The sequence below is a fragment of the Gopherus evgoodei genome, chromosome 14 (genome assembly GCF_007399415.2).
Source record: "Gopherus evgoodei ecotype Sinaloan lineage chromosome 14, rGopEvg1_v1.p, whole genome shotgun sequence".
Classification (NCBI taxonomy): domain Eukaryota; kingdom Metazoa; phylum Chordata; order Testudines; family Testudinidae; genus Gopherus; species Gopherus evgoodei.
The window spans coordinates 12,728,897-12,751,241 of record NC_044335.1 but is presented as its reverse complement, the minus strand read 5'-3'; the positions used below and the strand labels follow the sequence as shown (position 1 = coordinate 12,751,241).

Sequence of the window (22,345 nt, the reverse complement as noted above, 5' to 3'; positions counted from 1 at the left end):
GGGGAGAAAATAAAAAGTTATATTTGTTTAAATTTGTGTCAGTTAATTCACAGTTTGCTTTAAAGCACAATCAAGCTAAGTCTGTGTCTTCTGATATGTTTTACTTTTGATGGCAGGGAAGTAATTTAAATTACTGTAATATTTTTAAGGTACAATCCTCTGAAAAGATACTGTAAACTCATAGACTTCATAGACTCATATACTCCAGGACTGGAAGGGACCTCGAGAGGTCATCGAGTCCAGTCCCCTGCCCTCATGGCAGGACCAAATATTGTCATGGCATTTCATGTTCCTCATAAATGAATCCATAACAAATGTGCTTAGATTGCAGATAAAAGAGATGAATTTTCTAACGGCTAACTCCATAAACCCAAGCTGAGATCAGAAAGTCAAGACAGGTTCTTTCATTCTTGCACATTTGCAACAATAATAAGGTTCTGCAAGCCAAATTATGCCCTCAGTTACTACACCCCCACTGCAATCCACAACTGAGCAAGCATTTTTTTTTACTGATTAGAATTTAGTAAACAATTCTGTTTATAATGTATTGGACAATAGAATCCATAGACCACTTACCGTATATACTCGTTCATAAGCCACATTTTTTTAGTAAAAAAGGGAAGCACCAGGGGGTCGGCTTATGAACGGGTATAGAGAGGGAGAGGTGGGACATAGTCCCTCCCCCCAACAGACGGAGCAAGGAGAGGCAGCACAGCCAGCAGAGGCAGAAGAGAAGAGGCTAGGCCAGAGTCTCTCCATTTCTGGCCACGCTGCTCTCCCCGCAGCCTCCGAAGCAGCTGCAATTCCAGGGCTCGCAGGCTGCAGCCATGCTGCTTGGCCCCGTTCCCCAGAGCATGCTGTGGCCGTGCCGCCCAGCCCACTGGAACATGCTGCGGCCGTGCCACTCAGTCTTGCCCACCGGAGCAGGCTCGACCGTGCTGCCCAGCCTGTCGGAACAGCTCCAGCCAGGCCAGAGACATCCTCCCCTGGCCCTCCCCAGGTAAAGTGGGAAGGGATGGGATGGGGAGAATGTGGGGGTCCCAGGCTAGGGGTGGGGTCATGTGGGGGGTGGTCACAGGGATTACTCCCGACTCCCAGCTTCTCCTCCAAAAAAATTTCCCCACCAGTTGCTGTCCTGGACCATCAGGGTAAGTAGCTGGCATGCCGGGACACTTTGTTTACTTAGGTTTACCTCCATGCCTGCGGACACTCGAGGTAAACAAACCATCTCAGCGCACCAGCAGCTTATCCTGATGGCCCCTGAATTATAGGGTTGGCTTATGAATGGGTTACAAATTGTTTCCATTTTTACTTATCCATCTTCGGGGGTGACTTTATAAACGAACTGGCTTATGATCGAGTATATACGGTAGTTTTGTTGGTGCTAAAATGCTGACAGGAATAAAAAGTGACAAAAAATAAGTAATTATGTATGACAATGCGGAGAGAGTGTCTCTATTGGATGCTTTTCTAAAAGATATGATCTAGGAATTTTTGGGTAGAAGTTCTATGGAAGTCTGTGTTATACAGGAGGTCAGGTTAAAGGATCACAGTGGTCTCTTCTGGCCTTGGAATCCATGAATTTATTAATAAGAATGTGCTGTTTCTACAGTTACTCTTCAAACTTTTCATAGAACTTCAATTTAAGGCCACGTCCAGACTACCCGCCGTATCGGCGGGTTAAAATCGATTGCTCGGGGATCGATATATCGCGTCTAATTTAGACGCGATATATCGATCCCCGAGCGCGCTTATATCGATTCTGAACTCCATCAACCCCAACGGAGTTCCGGAATCGACACGGAGAGCCGCGAACATCGATCCCGCGTGGTGTGGACGGGTGAGTAATCCGATCTTAGATATTCGACTTCAGCTACGTTATTCACATAGCTGAAGTTGCGTATCTAAGATCGATTTCCCCCCCTAGTGTGGACCAGCCCTGTGGTACAGTACATCAAATTAGTACCTGACAAGGAAAAAAGTCTGGTTCTGCTGCATTATGGCACTCTGTCATTTGCATCACTTCAAGTGTCTAGCTACAAAAATAGCCTAAACCAGAAAATTAATGCACTGGTGTCTTGTTTAATCAGTAACTGTAATAAATTTTTACGAACATTAAAATTCCACTTTTCTCTAGCTGATAACTGATGTGGCACATTTCCTGTCCTACATTGCTTGATATAACCATCACAACTCAGTTGGTCCTGTTCCACCTAGTATTCTTACCTGTCTATTCTTCTTAAGAAGGTGTTAATTATTTAAATACATTCTCATTAAGTATGTTTCCATCTTTGTAATCTTTAAAGGTTTAGCCTTTTGGCAAAAGAATTTAAGTGTTTTTATCTGGTGCCTCCCTACTGTCTTTGGGCTTCCCACCTCAAGTTGTTATGAATAATTAAATACATGATAACAGTTTTCCTTTTTGATGGGGAAAAACAGCAGAGAGTTGCTCACCGGTTCTCTGCAATATACACCCCGGGCCTTGCTAACACAGCGCTGCCTCCCGCAACACCATAGGCGTGCAGTGGGACTGGTCACATGACCCCGTTCCTGCCCCATGATCCCCATCCAGCAGCACTCCCACGCTCCGCTCGGCCTAGCTCCGACTCAGCCCCGCCCCTTTCCCCTCTGTGAGCTCAGCTCCTGGTAGCGCATGCGCAGTGGGAAGCGGCCTGTTCCGGCTGGGCCGTGTGTGAGCCCGTAGTGCCGCGCCGCTTTCGTCCTGCCCTCCTTCCCAAGCGCGCTCCTCGCCTCGCGCTCCCTCGGAAGCAGGCTCGTAGCCTGGCTCTTGGGTAAGTGCGGAGTGTCCTTCACCGGGGCAGGCCGAGTCCAGTGTCTGCGCCCAGCACCTCTCCGGAGACTCCCGCTCCCGTGTCCTCTCAGCGCCTCGCTCCCTGGCACCCCATCCCTCGGGGTCCGCCTCAGGCCCGCTCTCCTCTGGAGAGCTCCCGATGGGCTCCTGGCGGCCGCGCCCTATTTCCCTGCTGCCCCTGCAGCTTCCCCGCTTTCTCCTGCCGCAGCTCTGTCCTGTCAGCCAGCCGCTGCTTCCAGCCCCCAGCACCTGCCCCAGCTCTGTCCTGTCAGCCAGCCGCTGCTTCCAGCCCTCAGCACCTGCCCCAGCTCTGTCCTGTCAGCCAGCCGCTGCTTCCATCCCCCAGCACCTGCCCCAGCTCTGTCCTGTCAGCCAGCCGCTGCTTCCAGCCCCCAGCAACTGCCCCAGGTGTCTCCTGCCCCCCCAGCAACTGCCCCAGCCCTGTCCTGTCAGCCAGCCGCTGCTTCCAGCCCCCAGCAACTGCCCCAGCTCTGTCCTGTCAGCCAGCCGCTGCTTCCAGCCCCCAGCACCTGCCCCAGGTGTCTCCTGCCCCCCCTGCAACTGCCCCGGCTCTGTGCTGTCAGCCAGCCGCTGCTTCCAGCCCCCAGCACCTGCCCCAGCTCTGTGCTGTCAGCCAGCCGCTGCTTCCAGCCCCCAGCACCTGCCCCAGGTGTCTCCTGCCCCCCCTGCAACTGCCCCGGCTCTGTGCTGTCAGCCAGCCGCTGCTTCCAGCCCCCAGCACCTGCCCCAGCTCTGTCCTGTCAGCCAGCCGCTGCTTCCAGCCCCCAGCACCTGCCCCAGCTCTGTCCTGTCAGCCAGCCGCTGCTTCCATCCCCCAGCACCTGCCCCAGCTCTGTCCTGTCAGCCAGCCGCTGCTTCCATCCCCCAGCACCTGCCCCAGCTCTGTCCTGTCAGCCAGCCGCTGCTTCCATCCCCCAGCACCTGCCCCAGCTCTGTCCTGTCAGCCAGCCGCTGCTTCCATCCCCCAGCACCTGCCCCAGCTCTGTCCTGTCAGCCAGCCGCTGCTTCCAGCCCCCAGCAACTGCCCCAGGTGTCTCCTGCCCCCCCAGCAACTGCCCCAGCCCTGTCCTGTCAGCCAGCCGCTGCTTCCAGCCCCCAGCACCTGCCCCAGGTGTCTCCTGCCCCCCCCCGCAACTGCCCCAGCTCTGTGCTGTCAGCCAGCCGCTGCTTCCAGCCCCCAGCACCTGCCCCAGGTGTCTCCTGCCCCCCCCGCAACTGCCCCAGCTCTGTGCTGTCAGCCAGCCGCTGCTTCCAGCCCCCAGCAACTGCCCCAGCTCTGTCCTGTCAGCCAGCCGCTGCTTCCAGCCCCCAGCACCTGCCCCAGCTGTGTCCTGTCAGCCAGCCGCTGCTTCCATCCCCCAGCAACTGCCCCAGCTCTGTCCTGTCAGCCAGCCGCTGCTTCCAGCCCTCAGCACCTGCCCCAGCTCTGTCCTGTCAGCCAGCCGCTGCTTCCAGCCCCCAGCACCTGCCCCAGCTCTGTCCTGTCAGCCAGCCGCTGCTTCCAGCCCCCAGCACCTGCCCCAGCTGTGTCCTGTCAGCCAGCCGCTGCTTCCAGCCCCCAGCACCTGCCCCAAGTGTCTCCTGCCCCCCCCGCAACTGCCTCAGCTCTGTCCTGTCAGCCAGCCGCTGCTTCCAGCCCCCAGTAACTGCCCCAGCTCTGTGCTGTCAGCCAGCCGCTGCTTCCAGCCCCCAGCACCTGCCCCAGGTGTCTCCTGCCCCCCCCCCCCCGCAACTGCCCCAGCTCTGTGCTGTCAGCCAGCCGCTGCTTCCATCCCCCAGTAACTGCCCCAGGTGTCTCCTGCCCCCCCAGCAACTGCCCCAGCCCTGTCCTGTCAGCCAGCCGCTGCTTCCAGCCCCCAGCAACTGCCCCAGCTCTGTGCTGTCAGCCAGCCGCTGCTTCCAGCCCCCAGCACCTGCCCCAGGTGTCTCCTGCCCCCCCCCGCAACTGCCCCAGCTCTGTGCTGTCAGCCAGCCGCTGCTTCCATCCCCCAGCAACTGCCCCAGGTGTCTCCTGCCCCCCCCCGCAACTGCCCCAGCTCTGTCCTGTCAGCCAGCCGCTGCTTCCAGCCCCCAGCAACTGCCCCAGCTCTGTCCTGTCAGCCAGCCGCTGCTTCCAGCCCCCAGCAACTGCCCCAGCTCTGTCCTGTCAGCCAGCCGCTGCTTCCAGCCCCCAGCAACTGCCCCAGCTCTGTCCTGTCAGCCAGCCGCTGCTTCCAGCCCCCAGCAACTGCCCCAGGTGTCTCCAGCCCCCCCTGCAACTGCCCCAGCTCTGTCCTGTCAGCCAGCCGCTGCTTCCAGCCCCCAGCAACTGCCCCAGCTCTGTGCTGTCAGCCAGCCGCTGCTTCCAGCCCCCAGCACCTGCCCCAGGTGTCTCCTGCCCCCCCAGCAACTGCCCCAGCTCTGTGCTGTCAGCCAGCCGCTGCTTCCAGCCCCCAGCAACTGCCCCAGGTGTCTCCTGCCCCCCCTGCAACTGCCCCAGCTCTGTCCTGTCAGCCAGCCGCTGCTTCCATCCCCCAGCAACTGCCCCAGGTGTCTCCTGCCCCCCATGCAACTGCCCCAGCTCTGTCTTGTCAGCCAGCTGCTGCTTCCAGCCTCCCAGCAACTGCCCCAGCTCTGTCCTGTCAGCCAGCCGCTGCTTCCAGCCCCCAGCAACTGCCCCAGGTGTCTCCTGCCCCCCCCAGCAACTGCCCCAGCTCTATCCTGTCAGCCAGCCGCTGCTTCCAGCCCCCAGCAACTGCCCCAGCTCTGTCCTGTCAGCCAGCCGCTGCTTCCAGCCCCCAGCAACTGCCCCAGGTGTCTCCTGCCCCCCCTGCAACTGCCCCAGCTCTGTCCTGTCAGCCAGCCGCTGCTTCCAGCCTCCAGCAACTGCCCCAGGTGTCTCCTGCCCCCCCTGCAACTGCCCCAGCTCTGTCCTGTCAGCCAGCCGTTGCTTCCAGCCCCCAGCAACTGCCCCAGGTGTCTCCTGCCCCCCCTGCAACTGTCCCAGCTATGTCCTGTCAGCCAGCCGCTGCTTCCAGCCCCCTGCTGCCCCCCCCCGCAACTGCCCCAGCTCTGTCCTGTCAGCCAGCCGCTGCTTCCATCCCCCACCAACTGCCCCAGGTGTCTCCTGCCCCCCCTGCAACTGCCCCAGCTCTGTCTTGTCATCCAGCTGCTGCTTCCAGCCTCCCAGCAACTGCCCCAGCTCTGTCCTGTCAGCCAGCCGCTGCTTCCATCCCCCAGTAACTGCCCCAGGTTTTTCCTGTCCCCCAGTAACTGGCCCCATCCTCCAGCAACTGCTCCAGCTCTCCTGCCCTCCCGCGACTGCCCCAGCTCTGTCCTGTCAGCCAGCCACTGCTCCCATCCCCTAGCAACTGCCCCAGCTTTTTCTTGTCAGCCGGCAACTGCTCCTTCCTCCCCGCCCTGCTGCCCCATTTCCCCTCCTAATGCTCCCTGCTTCAATGCAGACTGCTCCCCAGACATGTAAACTCGTTGAAACAATTGATTTTACACCCCCATCTGCTGACCTGTCAATGTTTATTATGCCCTCCCCCCCCGCCTGCAAATGGTCCTACCTGATTAGAAAGTATTATCCTCCCTCTCTGTGTGTACCCTTCCCCAGTGTAATAGTTTTTATTTATGAAGTTTCTTCTCTGTTTGCAAAGGGTGTTTGGAGTGTTGCGTAGCAAAAATACTGTTATTAAATAATAAGAAAGACAAAGGCAACAATGTTTTCCAAAGCTCTCTGGGCTTATGCAGAGACATAGCCAATGAGATTAAGGTGATCTGTGGTTATTGCTCATTGAAGGAATTGTTGACCCTCCAAAATCAGATTTTCTCGGGAAAATGAGGCTGAGGCCAAGGCCAACACTTGAGTTGAATAAACATAGCAGAAGCTTGCACACATACACAAAAAAGTTAAATCTCTGACAGGGCTAGGAAGAAACTTAGTTTGTGAGCAGGTTATTTTATAGTTGTCCACTATGTTGTTTATTCTCCCCCTACCTTCCTCTAGGGCATCTGGTACTGGCTGTTAGGGAAAGGATACTGAACTAGATGGACCACTCTGATCTAGTACACCACTTCCTATGTCCCTAAATAAAAGTCTTTTGCTTTTAATGGGCATTCTTGTCATTTGCAGGGCCAAGATGAGTTTGTTTGGATCAACCTCAGGATTTGGAGCTGGTGGTACCAGCATGTTTGGAAATACTGCAACAGATAATCACAACCCTATGAAGGTACTTGTATTAACCTATATGTAAACGGTGGGAATCAGGCAATCTCCTTTCCAGGAATCAGGAGTGAACATGAACATGTATTTATTGAGTTAGTTAATTTCTATCTTTCCCCAAACTCATTCTTTCTAAGTATTGAGAAGTTTCAGGGTTTTTTACCAAATGCAGTTATGAATATCCCTCTTCTTACTTCCCAAAGAAGAGATTTAGGCCTGAACCACACTGTGGTTTGTAACTGTTTGAGACCGTTGTCAAACATGGTTACAGCCTAACATGGTTTGCAATTGAATTTGAAGCAGAAACAGTGCTATGGACTATATGAGGCAGGGGCGTAGTCTGTATAACAGTCTTGGCTAACGCGCCTTATAACGAGGAATGGTGATAATACCCTGTACATTCTCCGGAAACTGTGCTATCAATGGCAGTATTGAAAAATAGTTCACAAGCACGCTTCTAGCATGGTTCACGCAGTGGTTTCGCCATTGCATTTCTGTGTTCATTAGACTGGTTAGAGGATTTTAACAATCTAATAGGACAGTATGTAATTTCAGTGAACTTAGTGGGCCTGATTTTCAAAGAAGTTTGGTACACAGTTTTGTGTACAGTTACCTTGATTGTGTGTGTGTAATTCTGATGATTATAGGTGTTATAAAGGTACAGTCTATTGGAAACTTGCCAAACTTAGATCCACAGGACCTTGAAGTTAAAGGCAAAGAATAATGGTGAACTACAAAAGAAATAAAAGAACAGGAGTACTTGTGGCACCTTAGAGACTAACAAATTCATTTGAGCATAAGCTTTCATGGGCTATAGCCCTCTTCATCGGATGCATGCAGTGGAAAATACAGTAGGAAGATACATATACACACACAGAGAACATGAAACAACAGGTGTTACCATACACACTCTAACAAGAGTGATCAGTTAAGGTGAGCTATTACCACCAGGAGAGAAAAAAACTTTTTGTAGTGGTAATCAAAATGGTCCATTTGTAGCAGTTGACAAGAAACTGTGAGGAACGGGGGGCAGGGAGGGAATAAATGTGGGGAAATAGTTTTACTTTGTGTAATGACCCATCCACTCCCAGTCTTTATTCAAGCCTAATTTAATAGTGTCCATTTTGCAAATTAATTCCAATTCAGCAGTCTCTCGGAGTCTGTTTTTGAAGTTTTTTTGTTGTAATATTGTGACTTTTAGGTCTGTAATCAAGTGACCAGGGAGATTGAAGTGTTCTCCGACTGGCTTTTGAATGTTAATTCTTGATGTCAGATTAGTGTCCATTTATTCTTTTACGTAGAGACTATCCAGTTTGGCCAACGTACAAAGAAATAAACTGTACTATAACAGTCTCGCTATTCTATATGCAAGTGATTTCTTCCCTACTTCTTATATCAGCAGTAAACTTATTACTTTATTATAAATTATAATTTAAACAACATTTGTCAAAATAAATAAAGTACCACTTGTGATTCATTATTGTTGCCTTTTAAATATTTTTTTCATTTACTATCTATTTTGCAAAACTCAGAACTTTGATTTACATTATGACTAGAAGACACATTAAGTTCTATGATGTATGAATATTTGCAATTTTTTTGGTCTTTACAGGATATTGAAGTTACATCTCCACCTGATGACAGCATTGGTTGTTTAGCATTCAGTCCACTAGCATTGCCGGGTAACTTTCTTATTGCAGGATCCTGGGCAAATGATGTAAGTATTTAATGAGCATGATCTATAAAAAGGACAGTTTAAATCTCTTTAGCTTGATACATACTTACCTACTCTTGTTACAAGTTATACCTAAGATTGCTGTAGTTTAAAGATTGGAGAAAAAGAGCCATTTCCCCCCACTTTCCTTACTTTTTTAATTGACAGAAGTTTGCCTAAAACAAGTTTTGTTGTTTCATCTGAAAAGTCAGTTTTTTCCGCTTATTTTCTTTGTGTCTTTGTATAGCTTTAGGGCACAGAAAATAACTTTTAAAAACCAGAAATATGGTTCTGTAAACATAAAAATCAGCAAGGGACAGGCTTAGTACCCAAAATTACTTTTAATAAATTTGTTGAAATTAACAGCATTTCAAGCTGACAATGTCATTTAAATTTCAGCTCAAGGAAATGACTTTTTCTACTTGATTCTGTGCTTCATAATGGCTAGTCCAATTTGAATATCTGTAGAAAGGACTACTCTCTGTAGCACATGTATTTGTTACGTTTGTCTGCTACTTTCGCTATAGAGAAGAAAAAGAATCCCCATCTCTCCATATCCATTCCTCATACAGTTGTATGATATGCAGATATAGGTTATGATTGGTCACCAAGTGAAATTAATAAGCAGCAGGTTTAAAAGAAATAAAAAGAAGTTCTTCACGCAGCGCACTGTCAACTTGTGGAACTCCTTACCTAAGGAGGTTATGAAGGCTAGGACTATAACAGTTTAAAAGAGAACTGGACAAATTCATGGTGGCGAAGTCCATAAATGGCTATTAGCCAGGATGAGTAAGGAATGGTGTCCCTAGCCTCTGTTTGTCAGAGGCTGGAGATGGATGACAGGAGAGAGATCACTTGATCATTGCCTGTTAGGTCACTCCCTCTGGGGCACCTGGCATTGGCCACTGTCGGTAGACAGGATACTGGGCTAGATGAACCCTTGGTTTGACCTGGTATGGCCGTTCTTATGATCCAGAGTATTGTTGTAAGAGGTTGGAATTTCAGCAGATGCACAGTTTCCCAAACTGTGGTATGTGGACAGCCAATAGTCCACATTGAGTTAGTCTCAGTGCTGGCTCTCAGCCTAAATACTTCCCTAATATTAATTTTCAAAGTGAAAAGTTGATGTAGTTTATATGTGGATGCTATTTGATTTCCAGTAGGAACTGAGGTGGTCTGTGCAATTATGAATGGGAGGGAACATGGTCCACAGGTCAATCTCTCTGTTAAGATATAGTTCACGCTATTAAAAGATTGGGGTCTCCTTGACTAGACAAAGTTCAGTCCAGTGTCAAAGATCTTGCAGTTCCCAGTTTAATTTAGATTAAACAACAAGTATTGAACGAAGGGAGCTAATAATTTTCCAGAACATTTTCAATAATTAAAAATATAGCATTTGAATAATATATATTATTATAATATATAAAAATAATAGGTGCTCCTATTTATCCTTCCTTTCTCATAATACAAAAGCAACAGGATAGCCAGTGAAATTGTAAAGGTAAAAAACTGATAAGAAACATTCCTTTACATAGAGCTTAATCTTGGAAACTCTTTGCCACAAGACATCTGTCATAAACAGATAGTTAAGGGTTAATGTCTGTTTTACCTGTAAAGGGTTAACAAGCTCAGTGAACCTGGCTGACACCTGACCAAAGGACCAATCGGGGGACAAGATACTTCCAAATCTTGGTGGAGGGAAGTCTTTGTTTGTTTTGTTTTTTTTGTTGTTTGTTCTCTCTTGGGACTAAGAGGGACCAGACGTGCAACCAGATCTTTCTCCATTCTTTCAAACAGTCTCTCATGTTCAGAATAGTAAGTACTGGCTAGAAAAGGTGACCTAGTTTTATGTTTGTTTTCTTTATTTGCAAATGTGTATTTTACTGGAAGGATATTTTACCTCTGTTTGCTGTAACTTGTAACTTAGGCTAGGGGGGATGGAGTCCCTCTAGTCTATGTATAAACTTAGACCCTGTAAACATTTTCCATCTTGATTTTACAGAGATAATTTTTATTTTTTTCTCTCTTTAATTAAAAGTTTTCTTTTTTTCAGAACCTGATTGATTTTTTCCTTGTGTAAAACTCAAGGGGATTGGGTCTGAACTCACCAGGGAGTGGTGGGGGGAGAGAAGGGAGAGGAAAAGTTAATTCCTCTCTGTTTTAGGATCCAAGGATCAGTGTATCTCTCAAGAAAGGTCTGGGAGGGGGAAAGGAGGGGGAATGGGTTTCTTTTCCCTTGTTTTAAGACCCAAGGGGTTTGGGTCTTGGGTCCCCCAGGGAAGGTTTTGGGGGACAGGAAGTGTACCAAAACACTATATTTTTGGTTGGTGGCAGCGTTATCAGATCTAAGCTAGGAATTAAACTTAGAAGGGTACATGCAGGTCCCCACTTTCTGGACGCTAAAGTTCAAAGTGGGAATAATACCTTGACAACATCGTTTAAGCCAAAAGCTTGGTAGAATTTGAAAAAGGATCATCCACTTATGTGGATAATAAGATATCCAAAGTTAAATGTTCACTGCTAAATATAGGGAATGCTCCGTGTTGCTGAGAACCCTTTCTAATTTTGCCTTTGATATGAGTCGCAATTGTATGTTTGTAACTGTTGTCTTCCCTTCTTCCCCTCCATCTAAATTCAGTGTGTTAAGTAAGAGTAGGTTCTTCAAGGCAGAGGCAGTGTTTCTGAGAGACAACTAGCACATTCCTGGGTACTCAAACAATAGTAATATATTACTAAATTGATATATGCATCTTTTCCCATAGGTTCGGTGTTGGGAAGTTCAAGATAATGGACAAACTATTCCGAAAGCTCAGCAGATGCACACAGGGCCTGTGCTAGATGTGTGTTGGAGTGATGTATGTTCCTTTGTTTCAAAAAGTATTTTCAAGGAAATTGATAACTTTATCCAGAAAACAAATAGCTTTACTTCTAGTTTCAAAACACACACAGACTTAAAATGTAGATACATCCTCTGATTGTAGCATAGACTTTTGTCATCTAAATCCATGGCTGGTTTGTTTTAATAAAGTAGACTATTACTTGGGTATGCAGATACAATGGAAGGAGGTTGTTTTAAGCTGTTAATAGCTAGTCAGTTTTCATTATCTTTTGATGAGTACAAAAGGCCTTGCATAAATCTTATGTATTGGAGTGAATTTCACCCTAGAATATTACTATTTTAAGCATAATTGCAGAATTTGTTTTGTTTCATTACCATTCATAGTTTGAATTTTGTACTATTTAAATTTTGATCAACAGTTTTGTTCTTTGTTTTTTTTCTCAGAGTTTGGTTTTTGAGCGTAAATTACTTTTAGGGTTTTGTTTAAATTAATATTTGAGATATCCTTACACAAGAGTAGACTATTGTGGCAATTTGAAACTACATGGTTATGATTTGACCAATCAAAATGCTTGTCAAAAGTTGGTAAATACCAGTATCAGTACATTGCTCTGTACAGTATTTTGTAAGTATTAGAAAAAGGAAAACAGTGGAATATTGGAATGTTTTTTGCTTTCATCTTTAAAAAAAAAAAAAAAAAGCCATTCCTTTGAGATCTAAGATGCTTCTCAGTTTTTTGGGGCATCTTCTCTTGTGTATGCACTCTTTGATTAGAAAAAGCATTGCATATTTATAAGACTGTAGAAAACAATTAGGAGAAAGGTTTGAAGTAGAATTTTGGACTGCAGCTAAGCAGTAGCACAGGGCAATACATGTTCTACTCACCTGGAAAGCAGTCTCAACATGTTTGCCAGTTTAAATAAATGTAGTGATATACAGTACATAACAGTTGAGCTAGTGATTCAGGTAATTAACATTAGGCAAAATGCAGTTTTGTATGATTGTTTTGTGGGCAATTGGCCTGATTCTCCATTACATTTATTCCTGAGGGCATTCTGCGCCAAAAAATTCAAAATTATGCGCACAGTATTTTAAAATTCTGCAGTATTCTGCAAGTTTTATTTGTCAGTCAATAAATAAATGCAGAGTCTCCAGCATGGTAATGGGGAGCACAGGCCACTGGCTGCACAAATGTGAGAGCTTACCCTGCAGCCTCTCCACCTCTGAGACACGGACTCAGTGGTGACGCTGCACCCAACCCTGACACAGCACAAGGGCTGGGCCTACCCCAGAAATGCGCTGGGGCCCTGTCCCTCAGTGCCAGGTACACCAGGTGTGGGGCAGGCAGGCTTAACCAGGCAGGATCCAAGTGTGGCCAGGCTCAGCATGGGGGGATCCAGGAGTGGGGTGAAAGGATTCTGTGTGGGACAGTCTGAGAGCCGGCAGCTCAGTAGGGGGTCTCAGGGTGGGGGGGATCTGGACGCACAAAAGCTTGTTGAGGGGGTGGGGTTGTAGGTGCAGGGGCTTCCAGGTAAAAGTGGTTGGGGCTCAGCGGAGAGGTCTGGGTATGAGACTCAGCAGGGGGTTCTGGGTTCTGATGGAGTTAGGCATGGTGGGGTGGGGTTCTGGGTGCGGCTAGTTTGGAATCAATGGTGTGGGTGCTCAGGGTGATACAGAGGAGTGAGGTTCACCAGGGTGAGGGTTAGAGTGCAGCGAGCTCAGTGAGGGGTGGTTTGGGTGCAGAGGGCTCCAGATGCAGGGGTTGAGGTTCAGTGGGGAACGGTTCTGGGTGTATAGGGTGACACTTGGGGGTGTCTGGGTATGGGAGGTCCAGATGCATGGGTTTTGGGCAGATGGAGAGCAATGCCCTGTACGGTGACCGCTCCCCCCACAGCTGAGGAGCGATGGGGCAGGAAGCAGGGGAGGATGCTGAGCTTCCTGCAGCTGGGGGAGGCTTCTGGGGTGGGTCTGACATCGCCCCAGCCACTCCATTCAGGGAAAGAGGAAGTCCTGTCTTCTCCTGGCTCCAGCCCAACTGGTACTAGCAGTTGATCCTAACTCAGAGTAGGAGCCACTGGCTGGAGTGTCCCCAGCCCTGTGGTGATCTACCTCTCCACCGGTTGCTCCAGGTGCCTGAAACGATGTATCTGTGCAGCTAGGCAGTGGTACATGACTGCTCTTGAAGCTTGCCTTTGCATCCATACCAGAGAGTCATTTTTCTGCGGGGGACATGAATTCCTCCAGGAGTAGGTTACATTGCACCGAATATAGTCACTTACTCCTATACAAATACTCTCAGAATAGTATTATTTTATATACCCATTTTATTAAATGACTGCACAAGTACTAGGCAGTGAAGAATCAGGACCAGCAATTCTTTAATGGGTATTGGATATTACAAACATAAAATTACATGTACTGTGGTGCAGTTAATATTTCATCTTTTAAAATTATGAAACTGAATGATTTTTCTCTCATTTTAGGACGGGAGTAAAGTATTTACTGCCTCTTGTGATAAAACTGCCAAAATGTGGGATCTCAACAGTAACCAGGCCATACAAATTGCACAGGTAAGTAACTCCCAAGTTCTTTCCCTCTGGGGGGGTGGGGGGGAACGGAATCTTTGTGAGCTAATTTAAAATAACACTCAACGTTTTCCAGTTAGATGCTTTTATATGAAGAATAGTGTGAGGAAAGTGCCTGTCAAATTGCTAGCTAAATTTTAAGATGAAGGTCACTGATGATTACTGGGACTTAAGTAATGCAAATCTTAGGCAAAAGCCCTGAGTGCCCCAAAGAGATTTCCAGTCCCTTATGACCTTATTGTAGAACCCAGCTGCAGACTGATTCCTCCTTTGATTACCCAGTGTTGCTTCTCCGCCCTATTTTGGCTCCACTTTGCTTTCTTTGTTTCGGTTACCCAGTTGTCTGTGCTGCTTTCTTGCTCTGTGTCACTGATAGTTTGTTCCGCTCTCCAATCTTTTTTACGTAGATTTTGGATGAGCACTAAGATTGTAGGTAAACAGAGTTTACATGTAATTGTTGAGAGTTCTTTTTCATGAGGGTATTGACCTCACAAGTGCACAGTTAATAGAATCTGATATCTACATTCAACTTCAATGCACATTTTTACTCTAATATGAAACACTTATTTCTGTTGCTTAATGTAAAGTCTTTACGATATGTGAAATTAAATATGTGAAAAAGTTCACTCTTTTCTTATAGTTTAGTTGTGGTGAAGCATTCAAATTTTGGTTGTAGTGATGATTTAATAAACTTATCCTGCCTTTGTACCATTCTTTTGCCATACACAACCAAAAAGTGATACAGGCTGTTATTTAAAAAAATGTATATGCATTCTTCTTGGCTGTTTTCCTTCAGCATGAAGCCCCTGTTAAGACTGTCCATTGGATTAAAGCACCAAACTATAGCTGTGTGATGACAGGAAGTTGGGATAAAACTTTGAAGGTATGAAAATTGTACCTGATAAATGGGTTCTTACCCCCCCCCCCACACACACACACACTCTATGTAAAACTGGAAATGTTTGCTATAAATTTTTCTGAAATATACTAATTTAAAATCAAGAGGTCATTTTTTTGGTGATCATTTCTAGCCCTAAGAAAGTGTTTTATCCCCTCTGGCCAGGGGTTAAACAACTTGAAATGAAAATGTGGCCAGGCTCATTTGTGCTAAAGTAATCAGTTGCAATATTTCCTACTACTTATGTGGTATATTTGATGGCAAAAGAAATTCTTCAAGTCTTTTAAATCCATTGGTTTTCTTTTTTTTCCTTAGTTCTGGGATACACGGTCACCAACTCCTATGATGACATTACAATTGCCTGAAAGATGCTACTGCGCTGATGTGGTAAGCGAATAAACTACTGTTTCATAAAACTGAAATCTGTGGAAACTAGATGGCTCAGAGGATTAATGGATTCACAGCCTGTGATACCTAGGTCATCTGAAACCAGCCCAGGTTACTATTAAATAAAAGTTACTCTTTGGTGGCTGTTTGGTCTCAGTCTACTTCCTGGTGGATAAACATTCCCTTCCTATGAAGCATTATTAGTGGCCTTGTTGGCATTTAAAAGGAGAGGGGCCAAAAATAGAATTGACACTGAAACTGAACTGCCCTCGCTTCCTTGCCCATATCAGAATTTATGCTTCATGTTGGAAGAAGCCTATGCTACTATTGCCCTTCCTGCACCTATTCTGCAGATAAATTTTTCAGTCTATGGGTCACCTTCTACCAGAACTAACAGTCTTGCTCCTTTGAGTTGACTTTTGAGGGACTTTGGTGAAATAAGTAACTTGAAAGGGTTAGAATTCTCTGTTGTGAAATTAACATAGCCTAGTCTCTTCCAACCTGTCCCTCTCATCCTCATTCAGGTGCATCCCATGGCAGTTGTGGCCACTGCAGAAAGGGGTTTGATAGTATACCAGTTAGAGAATCAGCCTTCTGAATTTAGACGAATAGACTCTCCACTGAAACACCAGGTAAATATTTAATTATTATTTATTACAAGTTTATTAATGCAGCACATTAAATGGTAGTTTAGATTCTTTATCAAAAAACATTTTAAAACTACATTCTCTTCACTTGATGTAGTTTCTGCCCCTGAGTACACTTAGACTTTCAATGTGGTGCATATTCTGCAACTCTGTTGTACATATCTCCTTTCAAGTGGATGACTTCAATTGAAAAAGGTTTCTTGAGAACACATGGCATTAAGAGATGTATTAAGATTTACTTCACATGAAGTAATTTGACTGGCTTTCTTTATAGGAATAAGGAACAGTGAAAGACGATGCATTACAATATATTAATGAAATATATGAATATTTACAACTGAAATCAGGAACTATTTTAGTTGAATACTAAAAACTTTACAGTTCAGCTTAATGGGACAGATCCTTTTGCAAGCACATTTTGGCACCCATGGAGAGGAAGACTTGCAGGAGTAGGCTCACAGTTCAATTTCTTTATTGTTTTTAATTTTCGTCCAAAATGTCAGTCTCCCTTCTTCCTGTTTGTTCTTAACAAGACTGTAATACAGGGCTGTATTGTATAACAGCTAATTCTTCCAGAGAAGAAATATTGATGGTATTTTGCTAGAATCTAGTAATTTTTCCTCACTATATTAATGTACAATTTGGGACATGGCATTTTGAGAAATCTTTCAAATTCAGTCATGTCACCTAATATACAAAAGATTTATGCAAAAGATTTTTGTATGTTTAATTCCTTGGTGTAGGAAGGAAGCTGTTGTGTTCATTTTGAGGAAATGTCTGCTGCTGATTCATAAGCGAATTCAGAAATGTAGATATTCGGGTCCAAATTTTCAGAGGGGCTTTGAACCATTTTCTAATGTTGTATGTGGTTTTCTCTGTGCAGTGTTAGTACATGCAGTGAGTTCTGCCCCCATAGAGAGGCAATGTTTAGAAAATCTGGCCCTTAAGCTTCTGTCTAAAATGCTCTATATCTTTCTCAAATTTAGCATCGCTGTGTTGCTATTTTTAAAGACAAAGTGAACAAACCTACTGGATTTGCCCTTGGAAGTATTGAAGGAAGGGTAGCAATTCACTATATCAACCCACCAAATCCGTAAGTGTGATTTTAAAACACTCTGCATTATCTTATTCATTTTGAAATTAAGAAAATGTGAAGGAATATCTTTCTTTTCAGAGCCAAAGATAACTTCACTTTTAAATGTCATCGCTCCAATGGAACGAACACATCAGCACCTCAGGATATCTATGCTGTAAGTATTCAGCACATATAATTACATAATTTTTTATAGTGCAGTTAGAAGCTACATACACATAATATACAATTTTGTATGAAATCTACCATTAATTCTCTGTTCACTGACCTTTTCTTGTGCGTAAAGATACTTTTGCTTAGAGGAAAAATTATCATATGCAGATATTAACATAGGAGCATGCAAAGTATTCTGCTCTTTGTTTTAAACAACCAAAAGACCCACAACTTGGCTGACTTTCTATTAAGACTTATTAGGACAGTTCTATACCTGTGTTTTTGTTTATGGAAAAACATACTGCTCATTAAGCCTTTGCTTAATCTGTTCAACACCGAGGGAATTACTGTGTTCTCTAATGGGAACTTGTATTTAAATTATAGTTGATCAGGAAGAACAAATGATTTTTTGGCAAAAAAAATCTTTGTCAAGACTAAAATGCAACTACTCGTACTTTAAATTATGTAAATCTGAACATAATATATTTACATTCACTGAGTACAGTGTATGCATTGTGAAACTCCATCTCGTCTATATTGTTGGTTGTTTTATATGATGGTTTATATAACTGCAGGTAAATGGGATAGCATTTCATCCTGCCCATGGCACCCTTGCAACTGTAGGATCTGATGGTAGATTCAGCTTTTGGGATAAAGATGCACGAACAAAGCTAAAAACATCAGAACAGCTTGACCAGCCAATATCTGCCTGTTGTTTTAACCACAATGGTAATATTTTTGCATATGCTTCCAGTTACGACTGGTCCAAGGTAAGGATTAACACTTAAATTTCGTATCAGTGGTTGTGAACTAATAAGGCAATATTTCAATAGTCCTTTTCATCTGAGAGTCTCAAAGTTCTTTACAGGTATTAATGAAGTCTTCCAAATACACCTGGGAGAGGGAAAAGGTTGATTAGGGATCACTTTAGCCACCTTTCAGATGAAACATAGCGCAGAATCAGTTCATCTTTGTTTCTTGGCCTAAACAATATCTTACCCAACTGAATATAGGCTGAACATAGTTACCTGATTTTGGAAAATTGTTGCAAATGTGAATGCTAAACACACCTACTCCTGGGAAGAGTACCCTTGGATCATACCATAAGTAAAATTGACATTGCATCTCTTCCAAAGAGCGCACCTAGAGCACTGCTAAAAAGCATGCTGGGACACCATTACTTTTATTAAACAAATGGGTGAGTGCCATGTATTTAATTTCCAATACCACTTACTGCAGCTCCTTTTCTTCCCAGTATGCATTCAGTGCTAAGATATTGAGATCTTATAGAATCACAGCATGAGACACTACAATTAATAGTTTGAAAAAGGAAGGTTGAAATCTAACCAATACTAATAGGTTGTTTACAGTAGCATTATTCTTTCTATTACATCTTGTGTATTTCTGTACTTTAAATTTGATGAAATATCTTTCATTTACTGTTGTAAACTGTTGGAGATTTGCTGTTCATTCTTGAACAATGGCATGTCACATCTCGGGACTTCATTTGTAGATAAAGTGTTCTCTGTATGTAGTTAAATTTACTAATGTGCTTTATGGTCCTGCTGGATGGGAAACATTAATTTTACTTTTATTGTTACAGTCCAAGATATAAGCCTTTTACTTTCATGAATGGGACGTGTTGGCTTATATTAACTAACTGGTCTTTCAGATCTGTAGATTATGAACCGATATTTAGTAGTGAAACTTGAGTTGGTAGGCAGTAAGTCTCCTTTCTAGACTCCATTTTTCTATCAAGTGAATGAAAGTCTGTAACTTCACTATTACAACTCAATGCGTAATTTTAATGACAGTGTCTGAATAAAGAAAACCAAGGAAATTCATATGCTAAAAAAGAGAGCTAGATTTTCGAAGAGACTTAAGGTCTTATGTGCCTTTTTAATACATAAATAATTCATGATGTTATTGTACAATAGGTGTGTGCACTGGGCACTTGTGTATGCAAATAAGTATTGACAGTTATTCATTTTCACATGCAGAATACTAATTTATATTCACAAGTGATGAACAAAAGTAATTGTATAATTGTGTGTGGACCCTTCACTATATGGAAACTTGTCCTTTTGTTTGGCTCAAAAGACAAAATGTACAATAAGGCTTAGTAGCTTTATAACAGGGGTGGCAGAGTTTGCCAATGTACATTGCCAAGGAGCCACAGTAATATGTCAGCAGCCCCCTATTAGCTCCCCCTGCTCCCAGCCACCGGCAGCTCCGCGGATCAGTGCCTCTCCACACCTCCTGATCAGCTATTTTGTGGAGTGCAGGAGGCTCTGGAGGGAAGGAGCGAGGGCATAGCAGGCTCAGGGGAGGGGGCAGGAAGGGGGTGGAGTGGAGGCAGAGCCAGGGGTTGAGCAGTGAGCCCCTCCTGGCACATTGGAAAGTTGGCACCTGTAACTCCAGCCCCAGAGTTGGTGCCTACACAAGGAGCCGCATATTAACTTCTGAAGAGCCGCATGTGGCTCCGAAGCCACAGGTTGGCCACCCCTGCTTTATAATGTCCTCTCTTCATTCTTATCCCTGTCTAGAACAATCTTTTTACTTCCCTTAAACTACTTGAATTTTGCATGTAAAGCAAAAGTTTAAGGAATGTTCACTCACTCTAAGCTTAAAAAAGACCTGTTTTGAAAGTTGCCTTGCATAGTGAATTGTTTCTAATTACAATGCACACCCACCAGTATTTCCCTTGGGTTGCATAGTAAGTCTGATCTTTAAAAGTCCATATTTTTAAATTGTAAAGTCTCACTAATTTGAATTGACGGAATGTTCAGCTTCTTGTATTTCAAGATTAGGTTGATACTTTGAATGTGATAAATATAGCTAACTTTTTCTCTTTTTCAGGGTCATGAATTTTATAATCCACAAAAGAAAAACTACATTTTTCTGCGTAATGCAGCAGAAGAGTTAAAGCCCAGGAATAAGAAGTAGTGAGTATAATTCTGACTGGTGTTACAGCAGTACTTTTCTGCCACTGGACTCCCTTGCAGTTGTCAATTTTGGATCGCTAACATTTAGCAGGAAACCCTATAAATAATGCCAAAGTGTATTCTGACTTGCTGGAGAGCATCATTCGAATTATGTATTCTGATGTGTACAAGAGTGTCTGATATTTGCAGGATGACTTAACATACATCTGTTCCTCTGCAGTAACTGCTGTAAAATCTCTAAATTCAAGACTGGTATTATTTTACTGTTTAGAAATGCAAATATGTCTATGCCAATATTTTATCATTACTACAATAAAATATGTGCATTTACAATTGTTCTGGAAAAATTGGACAGATACTGTTTCTTTTATCTATTTGGGGAATTATGAATAACTTATCTCAAAGGGGGCTGGTCATTCTGATTTTAATATAGAAGCGTTAGCGACTATAGCAGAAAGAAAGGCATTGCAAATTTTTGTTTTCATCAGGGTTTGGATTTATTTGGTATTTATGTATGTGACCAATAATAGTGACAAAAACCCAACGTAGAACAGAGGGGCCGTGTGCAAACTCCCCTTTTCTCTTTCCATGTACTCCAACAGTGCACTGCAGTGCCTTTCCTTATCCCAGCCATAAACAGAGACCACCAGTTGCATCAAGTGGTATAGTTCAGTAGCATGGACAGAGAGCTAATGGTTAAGGTGTGACCACCAAACTGATTTTCACTTGTGGCCTAAACTGTTTGATCATTCAGATGTCTCCAGAGTTGAAAGGCTGTTTTTTTTCAACTCAGTGTGCCACCAATTTTCCTATAACATTTTTGTCAGTCTGAAATAAGTTTGATCACTTTTAATACTGGATAGTTTATAGTGCAGGTGGGTTTCATCCCTGACTAAACAGTGCTGTGAAGTTAAGCAAAAATGATGTGAGTATTTTCTGACTCAGATCAGCTACCGTTTATTTTTGTTAACTAAATGTTGTACACATGCCAAAGTTTTCTTTCTGGAGCTGATTGCTTATTCCTTTTGATTATTATTTGTGGAAAAAAATGGGGCCCGCATGTAAACAAAGCTGTGTCTTATTGTAAAAATCTGTGTAAAAATATACATTGTAACACTTGTGATTACAGATTCATAGCTACATTTAAAATAAAATTTTTACTAAATGCTTTTGAGTATTCAGTAGTTCTAAATCTCCTTTAATAATATGGACAGAACGCATGAGTACAGCATGTTTGTGCTACATTTCCAAAAGTGGCTTCTTGGCCTTTCATTGCAATTTCAGATTTTTCTTCTAAAACTAAAGCAACAGCTAAATGCAGTTGCATCAAAAATGTCCTGAGTTGGAAATCTATCTCATTTGCCACTTGCCATTTCATTATAAATCATTCCTGTGGTTTTTGTTTCAGTGCTACTCCTCTTAGTTCATTAAATATAAAGGCCTTTTGTTTAATGGAATTAATCAAGTTCTTTGGTATCTCAACAGCCAGCCACCTGACAGCATGATTCATTTTTACCAGAAACAAGCTATCAGCAAAATCTCTTGCTCTATGGTGCTCTCGTGTTTGCATTGTTGATTTAACAGCTGTTAGCTGCATGTTTGAGGAATAATCATGCAACATGCCACTGTTTCTCAGAGGTGCTCTTTATTATGTTTAATTACCCAAGATAGGTATCTACCCTGTACTGTTATGTTCGTCTGCTTTAGTTTTCAAGTGCAGACAATGGAGTAGTTTCCCATTTCTTTTTGTAATAGAAATGAGAATTTCCAATTGTTTTAGCAGTGACTGGTTGTTTGCTTGAGCAGTTTTTATTATTTTGTTGAATGTCATTTTTGAAGTTTCCATATGTTTTCTGAAAGAAAAACAATATTGTAATCTTTCGTGCTAAGCATATTTCCAGTTTCTACAGTTGAATTAATATTATGAATGCCAACAAGCACTGCGCAGGCTAAAGGTCAACTTAATCCAGTGTTGAGAAAAAAGTTACATTAACTGTGTTGTGTCCCCCAGATGCATTCAGAAACTAACAACAATTCTTCATTG

The 22,345-nt window shown here is 44.0% G+C and overlaps 1 protein-coding gene across 1 annotated transcript; it reads left to right on the top strand.

Moving 5' to 3' along the window:
- The first annotated feature begins 2,671 nt into the window (after positions 1-2,671).
- On the top strand, positions 2,672-21,478 carry RAE1 (ribonucleic acid export 1). Its single transcript, XM_030533176.1, has 12 exons — positions 2,672-2,792; positions 6,951-7,047; positions 8,653-8,757; positions 11,517-11,609; positions 14,077-14,163; positions 14,975-15,061; positions 15,392-15,463; positions 15,988-16,095; positions 17,097-17,203; positions 17,285-17,360; positions 17,932-18,126; positions 20,216-21,478. The coding sequence occupies exons 2-12, from the start codon at positions 6,958-6,960 to the stop codon at positions 20,300-20,302; spliced, it is 1,107 nt and encodes a 368-aa protein (XP_030389036.1). The 5' UTR covers positions 2,672-2,792; positions 6,951-6,957; the 3' UTR covers positions 20,303-21,478.
- Positions 21,479-22,345: the final 867 nt, after the last annotated feature.

What these genes read in the sequence shown, in the direction of transcription:
- RAE1 (XM_030533176.1), top strand. Translation starts at nt 6,958, where the DNA reads ATGAGTTTGTTTGGATCAACCTCAGGATTTGGAGCTGGTGGTACCAGC. An exon ending in TAGATGTGTGTTGGAGTGAT is followed by an intron (nt 11,610 to 14,076) that starts GTATGTTCCTTT and finishes CTCTCATTTTAG; the next exon opens with GACGGGAGTAAAGTATTTAC. An exon ending in GTTGGGATAAAACTTTGAAG is followed by an intron (nt 15,062 to 15,391) that starts GTATGAAAATTG and finishes TTTTTTCCTTAG; the next exon opens with TTCTGGGATACACGGTCACC.